The 14,511-nt window shown below is 37.8% G+C and overlaps 1 protein-coding gene across 5 annotated transcripts in view; it reads right to left on the bottom strand.

The window, feature by feature from the left end:
- STAG1 (STAG1 cohesin complex component) overlaps nt 1-14,511 on the bottom strand; it is a 417,614-nt gene that overhangs the window by 132,521 nt on the left and 270,582 nt on the right. For all 5 annotated transcript variants that reach the window (XM_074405880.1, XM_074405879.1, XM_003930952.4 and 2 more), the window contains 3 exons: nt 12,769-12,867; nt 11,265-11,344; nt 8,040-8,147 (listed from right to left, as the gene is read on the bottom strand). In XM_074405880.1, coding sequence (XP_074261981.1) covers nt 8,040-8,147; nt 11,265-11,344; nt 12,769-12,867 — 287 coding nt within the window. The remainder of the gene's footprint in view (nt 1-8,039; nt 8,148-11,264; nt 11,345-12,768; nt 12,868-14,511) is intronic.

Genomic DNA, 14,511 nt, shown 5'->3' with positions numbered 1-14,511 from the left:
GAACAGAAAGGCAGTGACTTGATTCTGGAACACTGTTTAAATTCCAGAATTCACTGTAAGTCCTTGCCAGCCAGACCAAGAAAAAAACAAGAAGCCAGTGTTCAAATTCTGATACTAAGAAGTAATGGTCTAATATTGCTGAAGAAAACCTGCAAAAAGTGGAAGAGGTAGCTATCTCCTCAAATACACATGCATCAACTTAAATCCAGAAAGTATTACACTACCAAACAAAATCAGTAAAGCTCCAGCAATAGATTCAGAAGAACTGAAGATTTAAGAACTGTCTGACAGGTAATTCAGGGTAATCCTCTTCAAGAAGTTTAAGGAATCACAGACACACAAAAAATCCAAATAGAAAACTAAATGAAATCCGGAAAACAAAATGAGAAATATGATGAATAAACAGAAACATTCTTTTTTTTTTTTTTTTTTTTTTTTTGAGACAGAGTCTTGCTCTGTTGCCCAGGCTGGAGTGCAGTGGTGTGATCTTGACTCACTGAAACCTCTGCCTCCTAGGTTCAAGGGATTCTTCTGCCTCAGCATGTGCCACCCTGCCCAGCTAATTTTTGTATTTTTAGTAGAGATGGGTTTCACCATGTTGGCCAGGCTAGTCTGGAACTCCTCAAAGAATCCACCCTCAATCTGCCCTGAAGCAATCCACCTACCTTAGTCTCCCAAAGTGTTGAGATAACAGCCAGTGAGCCATCACACTCGGCCTATAGAAACAGTTTTTAAAAATCACAGAGGAAGCCAGGCCTGATGGCTCACACCTGTAATCCTAGCACTTTGGAAGGCCGAGGTGGGTGGATCACTAGGTCAGGAGATCCAGACTATCCTGGCTAACATGGTGATGCCCCATCCCTACTAAAAACAAAAAAACTACCTGGGCGTGGTAGTATATGCCTGTAATCTCAGCTACTCAGGAGGCTGAGGGATGAGAATCACTTGAACCTGGGAGGTGGAGGTTGCAGTGAGCCGAGATTGCACCACTGCACTCCAGTCTAGGTGACAGAGAAACTCCATCTCAAAAAATTAAATAAAATAAAAATCAAATAGGAATTAAAGAAATAAAGAATCTAATAACTGAAGTGAAAAACTCACTACAAAGTGTCAGGTCTCCACATGGAAGCCTGGAGCCTAAAAGTCTGAAGTCCTGCTTGCCTCGGCTGATGTCTCCCACCCCTTGCCTGCATTCGCCATTGTCCCTGATCACTTCCCTGGACAAGTCCCTCACCCAACCTTGCCATCTTAACTGTTTTAATGATAATGTAAGTACCTCTCACCGAACCCTGCCACTGTAACTGAACTTGTGGTCATATATACTCCTTGCCCCTTACCCCCACCACTGTAACTGATCTTAGTCTGCAACACTCTCGCCCCCCAAAAAACTACCCAAACCTATAAAATCAACTCCTATTCCACTGCCCTTTGCTAATGCCCTTTTCAGACTTAGCCCACCTGCACCCAGGTGAATAAACAGCCATATTGCTCACACAAAGCCTGTTTGGAAGGTCTCTTCATTCAAAGCGTGCATTTTTCAACAGAAAGCTTCAGCAGCAAAACTGATCAAACAGAGGAAAGAATTAGTGAGCCCGAAGGCAGAATATATGAAAGTACCTAATCAGAGAAGCAAAAAGAAAAAAAGAAATGAAAAAGCCTATGAGAATTATGGGACATGTTCAAGCCAACTAAATTCCACAAAATTGGCATTCCCAAAGGAGATGAGAGACAAAAAGGGCCTAGAAAGCATATTAAAAGAGTAAGGGCTGAAAATTCCCCAAATCTGGAGAAAGACAACAGCATCCAGGAATAGAAAGCTCAGTTGTCATCAAACAAATCCAACCCAAAGAGGAATTTCCCAAGACACATCATAATCAAATGAGCAAAAATCGAAGACAAAGAAGATATATTCAAAGCAAGAAAAGAAAAGGATTATATCATATTCAGTGGAGTGCCAATATGGCTTTTAGTAGATTTATCAGCAGAAACCTTGAAGGCCAAGATAGACTGGGATGCTACATTTGAAGTTCTGAAGAAAGAAAACTGCTATCCAAGAATACCATACCAAACAATATCCTTCAAACATGAAAGACAGATGGAAGACTTTCCCAGGCAAACAGAAGCTGAGGGAATTAATCAACACCAGACCTGCCTTATAAGAAATGCCAAAAGGAGTTCCTCAATTAGAAAGAAATGAATGCTAAGCATAACAAGAAAACTTCTAAGTATAAAACTCATTGGTAAAAGTAAGAAAACTAAAAGAAATTCAGAGTACTCTAACACTATAAATGTGGTAAGTAAATGACTTTTATCTTAAGTATGAAGACTACAAGACAAAAACTATTAAAAATAACAACTGGGGGCCAGGCGCGGTGGCTGACACCTATAATCCCAGCACTTTGGGAGGCCGAGGCAGGTGGAATATGAGGTCAAGAGATCGAGACCATACTGATCAACATGGTGAAACCCCGTCTCTACTAAAAATACAAAAATTAGCTGGGCATGGTGGTGCACGCCTGTAGTCCCAGCTACCTGGTAGGCTGAGGCAGAAGAATTGCTTGAACCTAGAAGGTGGAGGTTGTGGTGAGCCGAGATCATGCCATTGCACTCCAGCCTGGGTAACAAGAGCGGAACTCTGTCTCAAAAAAATAAAAAATAAAAAATTTAACAACTGGGGACAAGTATGATGACTCACAACTGTAATTTCAGCGAACTCTGGGAGGTCGAGACGGGTGAATCGATTGAGCTCAGGAGATTGAGACCAGCTGAGCAACATGGTAAAACCCTGTCTCTACAAAAACAAAAAAATAAACAAACAAAAAAACCCAAAAACAAACAACTGCAACAACTGCTAAGAGATAAGCAAAAATTTTTTAATGTAAACAGAAACATCAAAAAGCCCAAACATGAGAGGCAAGCGGCATTAAAGTGCAGTTTATTTATGATCTTTTGCAATCAAGGTTAAGTCATTACGAGTTTAAAATAACCTGTATTATTTTCCTGAGGTTTTTTTTTTTTTTTTTGAGACTCTGTTCTCACTCTGCCACCTAGGCTGGAGTGCAGTGGTACTATCTCACTCAGCTCACTGCAATCTCTACCTCCTGAGTTCAAGCAATTCTCCTGCCTCAGCCACCCAAGTAGCTGTAATTTACAGGCTCCTGCCATCACGCCTGGCTAATTTTTGTATTTTTAGCAGAGACAGGCTTTCACCTTGTTGACCAGACTGGTCTTGAACTCCTGGCCTCAAGTGATCCGCCCGCCTTGGCTTCCCAAAGTGCTACAATTACAGGTGTGAGCCACCATGCCCTACATAAAATAACCTATTTTAACTACAAGACAGTTTTTGCAAGCCTTAGGGTAATCACAAAGCAATGTCTATAATAAATACACCAGAAAAAAACAGCACAAAGTCAAAACTTATTACTAGATAACCAAAAGGAGGATAGTGAGAGAGATTAAAAAAATCAATGGGATCTACAAAACAACCAGAAAATAAGCAAAATGGCAATAGTAAACAGGTACCCATCAATAATAATACTGAAGGTAAATAGATTAAATTATCAAATTGAAAGACATATGAAGTGGCTGAATGGAATAAAAAAACATGACCAAACTAGTTAAGAATGGCTGTATTTGTTAGCAAATAAAATGGACTCAAAGTAAAGAATGATTTAAAAAAGGCAAAGAATACAATTTTACAATGATAAAAGAGTCAATATTAACAAGAGGATATAACAATTGTAAATACCTTTACACTCAATATTGAACCTCCCAAATAAATTTAAAAAATAATAAACATAAAGGGAGAGAGTAATAGCAATACAATAATAATAGGGGACTTCAGTCCACATTTCGGCAATGGGAAGATCATCCAGACAGAAAATAAATCAATGTTTCCAAAGAAACACTGGAGTTAAATTGCATTCTAAACCAAATGGACCTAACAGACATTTAAAGAACATTCAGTCCAACACTTGCAAAATACTAATTTTTCTAGTAACAAACAGAAACATTCTCCAGGACAGGCTATAAGGTTACAAAAGAAGTCTACAGATTTCAAAATACTGAATGCATATTGAGTAATTTTTTGAACCATAATGGAAAAAAACTAAAAGTCAATTACAGAAGGAAGGGAAATTGTAGAAGGCCATGTAAATAAGACAACATGCTCCTGAATAACAAATGGGTCATTGAAGAAATTTTAGAATTTTGTGAGAGAGAGAGAAAAAAAAAAGAAACACAACATACTAAAACCTATGAAGTACAGCCAAAGCAGTTCTAAAGTAAAGTTTATAAAAACAATTATCTGTATCAAAAAAGTAGCAAGACTTCAAACAGACAACAATAATGAAACACATCAAGGAACTAGAAGAGAGGAAAAAAAAAAAGCCTTGAGAGGACGAGGCAGGCAGATCATTTGAGGTCAGGAGTTTGAGACCAGACTGACCAACATGGTGAAATCCTGCCACTACTAAAAATATAAAAATTAGCCAGGCATGGTGGCACCTATCTGTAATCCCAGCTACTGGGGAGGCTGAGGCAAGAGAATTGCTTGAACCAGGAAGTCGGAGGTTGTAGTGAGCCGAGACCGCACCACTGCACACTCCAGCCTGAGCAACAGAGTGAGACTCTGTCTCAGAAAACAAAAACCAAAACCAAACTCGGCAGAAGAAAAGGAATAATAAAGATCAGAGGATAAATAAATGAAATTAAGACTAAATACAAAAGACCAATGAAACTACAATTGGTTTTTTAAAAAAATAAATAAAATGGACACTTCAGCTAAATTAAAAAAAAAGAAAGAAAAAAATACCTAAATAAAATCAGAGACAGAAAAAGAGACATTATAATAGTTACAACAGAAATACAAAGGATCACTAAAAACTATTATAAATGTCTATCTACCAACAAAATGTAAAACCTAAAAGAAATGAATAAATTCTTGGAAATATACAATCTATCACAAATGAACCATAAAGAAACAGAAAACTGGCCATGTTTGGCAGCTCACACCTGTACTCCTAGCACTTTGGGAGGCCAAAGTAGGTGGATCACCTGAGGTAAGGAGTTCAAGACCAGCCCAGCCAACACGGTGAAACCCTGTCTCTACTAAAAACACAAAACTTAGCAGAGCGTGGTGGCGGGTGCCTGTAGACCCAGCTACTTGGGAGGCTAAGGCAGGGGAATTGCTTGAAACCGGGAGGAGGAGGTTACATTGAGCTGAGACCATGCCATTGCACTCCAGCCGGGGAAACAAGACCAAAACTCCATCTCAAAAAAAAAAAAAAAGGAAATAAAAAACCTGAACAGAATAGTAACAAAGCTGAAGCAGTAATAAGAAGATGTCTACAAACAAACAAACAAAAAGCCCAGGACCTGCTGGCTTCAGTGCAGAATTCTACGAAGCATATAAAGAAGAACTAACACCAATTCTACTAAATTATTTCAGAAAATTGAAGATCAGGGCACACCTCCAAGCTCTTTCTACAATGCCAGCATCACCCCGATGCCAAAACCAAACCAAGAGAAAATAACATCAAAAAAACTCACTATTAAATAATATCCCTAGAGAGCATGAATGCAAAAATTCTAAACAATAACTACCAAATCCAATTTGACAGCTTATCAAAAAGATAATACACCATAATCAAGCAGCACTTATATAAGGGACACAAAGTTTAACCATATTCATTACCAGTAAATGTGATACATCATATAAACAGAATGAAAGAGAAAACTCATATGGCCTTCTCAATACAGAGAAGCAGCATGTGTAAAAACTCAACATCCTTGATGATAAAAACACTTAACAAACTAGCAAAGATGAAACACATCTCAAAATAATAAAGTCCATATATGACAAACCCACAACTACAATCATATTAAATGGGGAAAAGTTTAAAGCCTTTCCTGTAAGAACTTAAGACCAGGAAGACAAATTTTACCACTTTTATACAACACAGTACTGAAAATCCTAGTCAGAGCCACTAGGCAAGAAAAAGAAATAAAAGGCACTGAAATTCTGTACAGTAGAATACAAAATCAACATAAAAATCAGTAGCACTTTTATACAGCAAAAGTGAACAATCTGAAAAAGAAATCAAGAGAGCAATCCCATTTCCAATAGCTACAAAAAAAACAAAAAAAAAACAAACTCTAGGAATAAATTTAACCAAAGATCTCTACGAACTATAAAACACAGATGAAAAACATTAAGAATATTAAAAAAAAAGAGGATACCTCATACTCTTGAATTGGAAGAATAAAGACTGTTTAAAATGTCCATACTACTCAAAATGACATTCAGATTCTGTGCAATCCCTGTATCAAGGCATTTTTTATAGAAATAGAAAAAAAAATTCTAAAATTCATATGGTCCCACAAATTACGCATAATAACCAAAGCAACCCTGAGCAAAACCTGGAGGCCTCACACTACCTGACTTCAGAATATACTACAAAGCCTTACTACCCTAAACAACATAATACTGGCTAAAAACAGACACATATACCAGTACAACAGAATAGACACATAAGTTCACACAGTTACAGCTAACTCATTTTTGGCAAAGGCACCAAGAACATACTATGGGGAAAGGACAGATTCTTCAATAAACAGTAGTGAATTAGCTGGGTGTAGTGGCACACACCTGTAATCCCAGCTACTTGAGAGGTTGAGGCATACATAATAAACTTTTATATTCACCTATGAATATTATTGGAAGCTAGTAATTTAAATCGATAAACAAAAAAACACAAAACAAAGCAAAGATACATACATATAACCAAGAATATGCTTGTATTTTAAAAATGAATTAATCAGCTGGGTACAGTGGCTCATGCCTGTAATCCCAACACTTTGGGAGACTGAGGTAAGAGAATTGCTTGAGGCCAGGATTTCAAGACCAGTCTGGGCAAGATAGTAAGACCACATCTCGGTGTGGGGGGGGAAATACATACATACATACATACATACACACATACATACATACATACATACATACATAAATGTTTTAAAGAATGAATCTACTTATTATAGAACATAAAACGTATGCAGTAAATCACAATAAAAAATGTACTTCCTAAGTGTTTATATGCATATACTCTCACTAGCTTTATGCTTTATCAAAAAATAAATAAGGTTTAAAAAAATTAAACTGCAACTATACATGTAACTTTCAGAATTAGTATGAATTATTGATTAAAATAATCCTCATCATGGCCAAGTACAGTGGCTCACACCTGTAATCCCAGCACTTTGGGAGGCTAAGGTAGGCAGATCATCTGAGGTTGGGAGTTCAAGACCAGCCTGACCAACATGGAGAAAATCTGTCTCTAATAAAAATAAACAATTAGCCGGGCTTGGTGGTGCATGCCTGTAATCCCAGCTACTTGGGAGGCTCAAGCAGGACAATCCACTGAACCTGAAGGCAGAGGGTGCAGTGAGCTGAGATTGCACCATTGCATTCCAACCTGGGCAACACGAGCAAAACCCAGTCTCCATCTATCCATCCATCCATCCATCCATCCATCCATCCATCCATCCATCCATCCTTCCATCCATCCATACTTCCATATATCCATCCATCCATCCTCATCACAATGGAGAGAATGAAAAAAAATTAAAACTTGGAAGGCATTCTGAAGGTGATACTGCTTCACATTTAGATTACAAATGTTGAGAAAATAAGATCAGACCTCAAAATTTTAAAGAAAAAAATAAAACACTAGTGTGATGAATTATCAATTACTTGAGGAACTTTTACAGATTTCATGCACCTCTCCAATCTCCACTCACATCTAGCTGAGAATCATCCTGTAAGATTTCATAAAAAAGGAGGACATCACAAGTGACAGCATCCTCAAGGATGTGATTCATAATGTATACATAGGCTTAAGGCTGTTATAGTCCCCCCGCAGAGTATAAGATGGACATGTTTAGCACTGTGTTCAGTCATTGCTACTCTCTTTTACAAACTCTAAAACAACAACAAAACAACATATAAAAGTGGAACCTCTTTCCAAAGATAATTAGCTCACTTTTTGTGAAGGAATTCTCCAGCTGCCACAGCTACAGGGCGATGTGCTGAGTACACCAAGTGGTAAACATTTTCACAGTCTTCATTGGAAAGAGCTTCTTCACTTCCACTAAAAAATACAGAAAGTAACATCTGATCCAAAGCAAATGTTTATTTTCTGTTCTACTTTTATTTAAAATTTGTAAAGTTCATTATAAAGTTCAAGGTTTTTTGTCTCATCTTTTATCTTACTTTGGAAGTAATATTCCCTCATTGAGTATAAAAGACAATAATAAGGTAAAATTCAGAAAATATAGACAAAAGAAGAAGAAAAAAATGCCCACAATTCTTCTACAGCTTATTTTTATTTTTCTGAGACGCGGTCTCACTCTGTCACCCAGGCTGGCGCCATCTCAGCTCACTACAGCCTCCAATTCCTGGGTTCATGCAATTCTCCTGCTTTAGCCATCCAAGTAGCTGGGATTACAGGTTCCTGCTATCACGTCCAACTAAATTTTTGTATTTTTAGGACAGACAGGGTTTTGCCATGTTGGCTAGCCTGCTCTCGAACTCCCGACCTCTGGTGGTCCACCTGCATCATCCTCCCAAAGTGCTGGGATTATAGGTGTGAGCCACCATGCCTGGTCTTCTTCTATAGCTTAAAATCTGAGGGCTGGCAAGGTGGCTCATGCCTGTAATCCCAGCACTTTGGGTGGCTAAGGAGGGCAGATCACCTGAGGTAAAAGTTTGAGACCAGGCTGGCTAACATGGCAAAACCCCATCTCTACTAAAAACACAAAAATTAGTCAGGCATGGTGATGCACACCTGTAGTCTCAGCTATTTGGGAGTCAGGGCAGGAGAATCACTTGAATCTGGGAGGTGGAGGTTGCAGTGAACTGAGATCATGCCACTGCACCTCTAGAGCCTGGGTAACAAAGTAAGACTCCGTCTCCAAAAAAAAAAAAAGTATTTTACAAAGAAAATACAAGAATACAACCTTGATTATGAAGTTGGAAAAGAACAAGAAAAAAATTATATCAAATTTACTCATGAACACAAAGGTAAAATCCTAAGTAAGATATGAAATATAATACTGCATTTAAATAAAACAAAATATGTAATGTTAAAAAAAAATTATTCTAGCAATGCAACAGCGTTTACCATTAGACAAATCTATTAATTTAACTGAGGTGCATTAATCAAAGAAAAATCCCAGAAAACTCAGAATGCAAAGGAACTTTTACCATATTAAAACCTATGACAGAAACAAAGAACTTTAAATGACCACCTAGGAAAAGAACAGGAATAGCTATCAGTGACATTGTTACAGTGCTGAAGGTCCTGTCTATGCAATTATACAGGAGAATGAAAGAAAAGTTACAGGTTATAAAAGGGAGAGACAGGTCAGGTACATGCCGGTAATCCCAGCACTTTGGGAGGCCCAGGGGGATAGATCACTTGAGGTCAGGGGTTCGAGACCAGTCTGGCCAACATGGTAAAACCTCATCTCTTCTAAAAATATAAAAATTATCAGGGCATGGTGGTATGTACCTCCCCCCTACTCAGGAGCCTGAGGCAGGAGAATCAATTGAACTAGGAGGTGGAGGTTGCAGTAAGCTGAGATCATGCCACTGCACTAACCTGGGCAACAGAGGGAGGCTCTGTTTCACAAAAAAAAAAGGAAAAGGGAGAGATAAATATGAAATTGTTTCCAGGTTATATAATAATCTACACAGTAAAACCAACAAAATCAACTATAAGAATGCATTCTAGAACTCAAAATAGGAGTTCAAATAGGGTCTATATATTACACAAACATAAAAATTAATTCTCTTCCTCAGCAACAACCCAGCAATCAATACTAATAATCTAACAAAAATAGCATAGAGTATTTCAGAATTAACCTACTAAATAATGCATAATCTCTGTGAAAAAAATTAAACCCTCTAAGACCTAATGATATTTAGAAAAAGAAATCCAGCTGGGCATGGTACATGTCTCCAGTACCAGCTACTTGTGAGGCTAAGAAAGGAGAATCACCTCAGCTCAGGAGTTAGCAGTTTTAATGTGCCATGATCGCTGCAGTAATTCGATATGGAAAAGAAAAAAATAAAAATAAAAAAATAAATATATTGCCATGATCACATCTGTTAATACGATTCAGCGTGGGCAATATAGTAAGAATCCTTCTCTTTAAAAAAGAAGAGAATTCCAACATTTTCATGCATAGGTGATAAAATAAGGCAAAGAACTTTGTCCTAAATTCATCATAAAAGTCAATGGAGTTCTAATAATCAAAATTCCAACCAAAGTTTTTGAGGACTTGACAAGCATATTTTAAAAATTCTTATCAAACAAAAACAGCCACAAGAAGGTAAGTGGATTTTAAAAAGAAAGACAAAGAGGAGGATATCGCCCCATATTTATAACATATATTATAAAGCCACAATAATAAAGAGCATGGTATTAGAGCCGAAATGTAAAAGGATTTCAAACAACAGTAGATCCCTGCATAGATACTTAGTTTGTGATAGATGTACCATCACAAAGTAGGGAGAGGAGGATTTGTTATGACTTTGCTAGAATATACATTTCCTCACATAGATTCTTTCTAGTTTTTAGTCAAACCAATACAAATACAGCTATAATATTACTATTTTCAAAACTCTATCATATTAGTGAGATAATTTAATTGCCTTATTTTTTTATTCCTCTTCTGTATTATTCCAAAAAAGGTCTATTTGGGAAACTATCCCTTTGAGGGTTCTTCCTTTTGCAGCCTTCTTTCTCTCTGAGTTATTTATTTATTTATTTATCAGACAAGATCCTGCTATGTCACCTAGGCTGGAATGCAGTGGTTCCATTATGGCTTACTGCAGCTTTGTCCTCCTGGGCTCAAGTGATCCTCCCACCTTGGCCTCTCAAAAAGCTGGGATTATAAGCAGAAGCAAACACACTGGGCCTGCTTTGTTTTCAAAAGAAAGGCAAGCTACTTCAATGATATTTTCTCTAGGCTGCATAAAATAATTTTTATGTGTAAAAGTAAACAATAGTTGAAATAAAAAGCAAAAATAGAAAAAAACATAAAATACTTTGTTTAAAATCTAACCTTAAAATGTAAAAGTAGGACCTAAAATGATAAATATATATATAAGGGTTATATATAGATAGGACATTAAAAATCCTGGGGAAAAAAGCATTAAAATACCAACAGATAAAGTTAAAATATTAACGGATATTACTTACTGAAGTATCAGAGTAACCAGTCGAATAGCTTCCACAGCAACATCATATTCTTTATCAAGTGTCATTGACACAATGCGATCCTGGGGGGGGAAAAAAAAGGCTGTAAAACAAACCAATTGGCCAGGCACGGTGGCTCATGCCTATAATCCCAGCACTTCGGGAGGCCAAGACAGGTGGATCAGGAGGTCAGGAGTTCAAGACCAGCCTGACCAACATGGTAAAACTCTGTCTCTACTAAAAATACAAAAATTAGCCAGACATGGTGGTGCACACCTGTAATCCTAGCTATTCAGGAGGCTGAGGCAGGAGAATCGCTTGAACCCACAGGTGGAAACTGCAATGAGCTGAGATCACGCCATGCACTCCAGCCTGGGTGACAGAGCGAGACTCTGTCTCAAAAAAAAAAAAAAAAAAAAAAAAAAAATCAAACCAACTATGAACGGAAAATAAGCTGGGACAGACCTAATATAATGTATTCTGGGATATACAGGCAATACTAGTGACGGCTTTAATAAAAAGCTTTACTCTTGAAACTGCATTATTGCAGTCCTACTCACATAAAGGGGATGTTAGTATAAATTGTTTGTAATTTAAAATCTTTCTCAACAATAGCTATTTCCTAAAGCCTGTGTCAGGTAACCCTTAACTAACAAAATTAGTATCTTTATAAAAAGCTGTAAAGAGGCTAATGCCCTTTTTGGCCTTAGCCCACCTGCACCCAGGTGAAAAAAAAAGCTGTAAAGAAAATTTCAAGTGTTGAGCCTTCTTCCAAAGGCAATAAATAAGAACTCGTGGTAACGTCTTTTGTAAAGAGGAGATTCACTGATCTATTTCATATGGGTTTACTTAAAGAACATGTAGTAAAAGCAGGAGTCCCCAACCCTGGTCTGTAGCCTGTTAGGAACTGGGCCACACAGCAGCAGGAGAGTGATGGGTGAGCAAGTGACCCAGTGAAGTTTTATCTGTATTTACAAATGTTCTCCATTACTTCCATTACCGCATGAGTGCCATCTCTTGTCAAATCAGCAGTGTCATCAGATTCTCAACAGGAACATGAACTCTACTGTGAACTGTGCATGCAAGGGATCTACATGATGTGTTCCTTATGAGAATCCAATGCCTGACGATCTGTTACTATGTCCCATATCCCATCTGGGGGTGAAGAAAGATAGTAATAGATCAGCTGCAGGAAAACAAGTTCAGGGCTGCAATGATTCTACATTATGGTGAGTTGTATTCTACATTGTACAATTGTTTTACAATGTAATAAAAAAAAAATAAAGTGCCTGATAAATGCAATGCGTCCTGAAATGATTCCCCGGATCCCTACCAAAGTCCATGAAAAAACTGTCTTCAATGAAACTGGTCCCCGGTGCCAAAAAGGTTGGGGACTGCCGTAGTAAAGAATATGAACCAAACACTTGTATTATAATGTAATTTACTAAACTAGCTATAAATAGCATTTATAAAGAGAAAAAGTAAGCTTATCATTCTTAATGCTTACCTTGAAACGGTTAGTGAATAGCTCCAACTTGGGGAATAATTCTCTATTGGTATATAGACTCTGTAGAGCTTTCAAACACTTCAGCCTGACTTCCCCTTGCTTCAGAGATACAAATAAAAACATAACAGAAGCAGTCAACTCCATACTACAATTTTCAAGTCTATAGAAAGACTAAAATAAAATGTAACCATTCAGCTTACTACATATTATAATTCAATATAGGATGTGACTGAGCAATTGTACAATCTGTGTTGCCCTTATATGTTAAAAAAAAAAATGCACCAAAAACACCTTAGTTACATGAAAGTTACGTCTATTTCAAATATTTATCAACTCTGACTCAATCGCAGTATATCCCACATCATCCAGAGACACATAGAGAGAATTTTAAACCCACGATTAGTTTCCATCCCCTAAAAGAGCTATGTGTTATAACAGTGTAAGTCCAAGTTCTGGAATCAGACAAAACTAAATTTTAGTTCCAATTCTATATAATTTATTAGCTACATGCAAGATGTTAAGTATATTATTAATCACCCTGATACTCAGGTTTCTCATTTATAAAATTATTATAGGGATTAAGTACAGAGATACGCTGGTAAAAATTTTAACAACCAGCTCTGAGGAATAGGGTTCTGAACTGTTCTATCTGCAGATTTATTTAATGCAAACGGTGCCTTCATGGCCAATATTAAGCTACCAATAAGATGTCAATGAACTCATTTATAAAGAGAGATGCATAATCACTCTTTTGCAAGCTGATTCAAGCCTGCACTAGCATATCATGAGATGTGCTATGAGATGATATGATATTTGCTGGTAAGTCTTTAGCACACAAGAGAAAGCTAAAGTATCTGTGGCAGATGCTGCTAATGCCCTACCCAGATACCTTTTACTGGGCTACTTCTTCAGCGTCTGCTTGTGTTAACTGCTAATGGTTAAATATTTGTATCTCTCTCTGGAGAATGGACTACAGTTAACTAGAGCCACCTAGCACAAAGATCCCTAGGAGGTTATGATACATCTTTCCTCTCCCATCCTCTCCCCTTCTCTCGCCCAGGTTGAGGCCCATAGCCAGTAAAGAAAGATACAAAGGTAAAACAGCCCAGCCTCCTTGCTTCTGGACAGGACACCCTCTAAGGTACAATTCACTCTCCAGAGCTCCCTGTGAGATCAGGCTAGGATTAGACTTCTTCTGAAACCACATTTTTATTAGTCTCCTTCCTGCTTTGTCATACTTTCCTCATTTTTTTCATAAGTTACTTTTATTTTTTGAGGCGGAGTTTCGCTCTGTTTCCCAGGCTGGAATGCAGCGATGCAGATCTCAGCTGACTGCAAACTCTGCTTCCCAGGTTCAAGTGATTCTTCTGTCTCAGCCTCCTGAGTAGCTGAGATTACAGGTGCCTGCCACCACACCCAGCTAATTATTTTATTCTTAGTACAGACAGGATTTTGCCATGTTGGCCAGGCTGGTCCCGAACTCCTGACCTCAGGTGATCCTTCTGTCTCAGCCTCCTAAAGTGCTGGAATTACAGGCATGAGTCATCACACCCAGCCAATACATTACTCTTGAGAGTACAAACTTCAAATTACCACCAGCACAAAAATCCCTGACTCAGGCTTGGCATCTCGGGAATGTGACCTATGACAGCTGGAATCAAGAGCAGTCCAGGGATTTTGGAATTGGATTATTGAAGGCTAAATTGCTATGAGGTAAGACTCAATGGTTGTAGATGAAGTACT

The sequence above is a fragment of the Saimiri boliviensis genome, chromosome 9 (genome assembly GCF_048565385.1).
Source record: "Saimiri boliviensis isolate mSaiBol1 chromosome 9, mSaiBol1.pri, whole genome shotgun sequence".
Classification (NCBI taxonomy): domain Eukaryota; kingdom Metazoa; phylum Chordata; class Mammalia; order Primates; family Cebidae; genus Saimiri; species Saimiri boliviensis.
The sequence above is the reverse complement of the archived record's forward strand: the minus strand, read 5'-3'. Positions and strand labels throughout refer to the sequence as shown.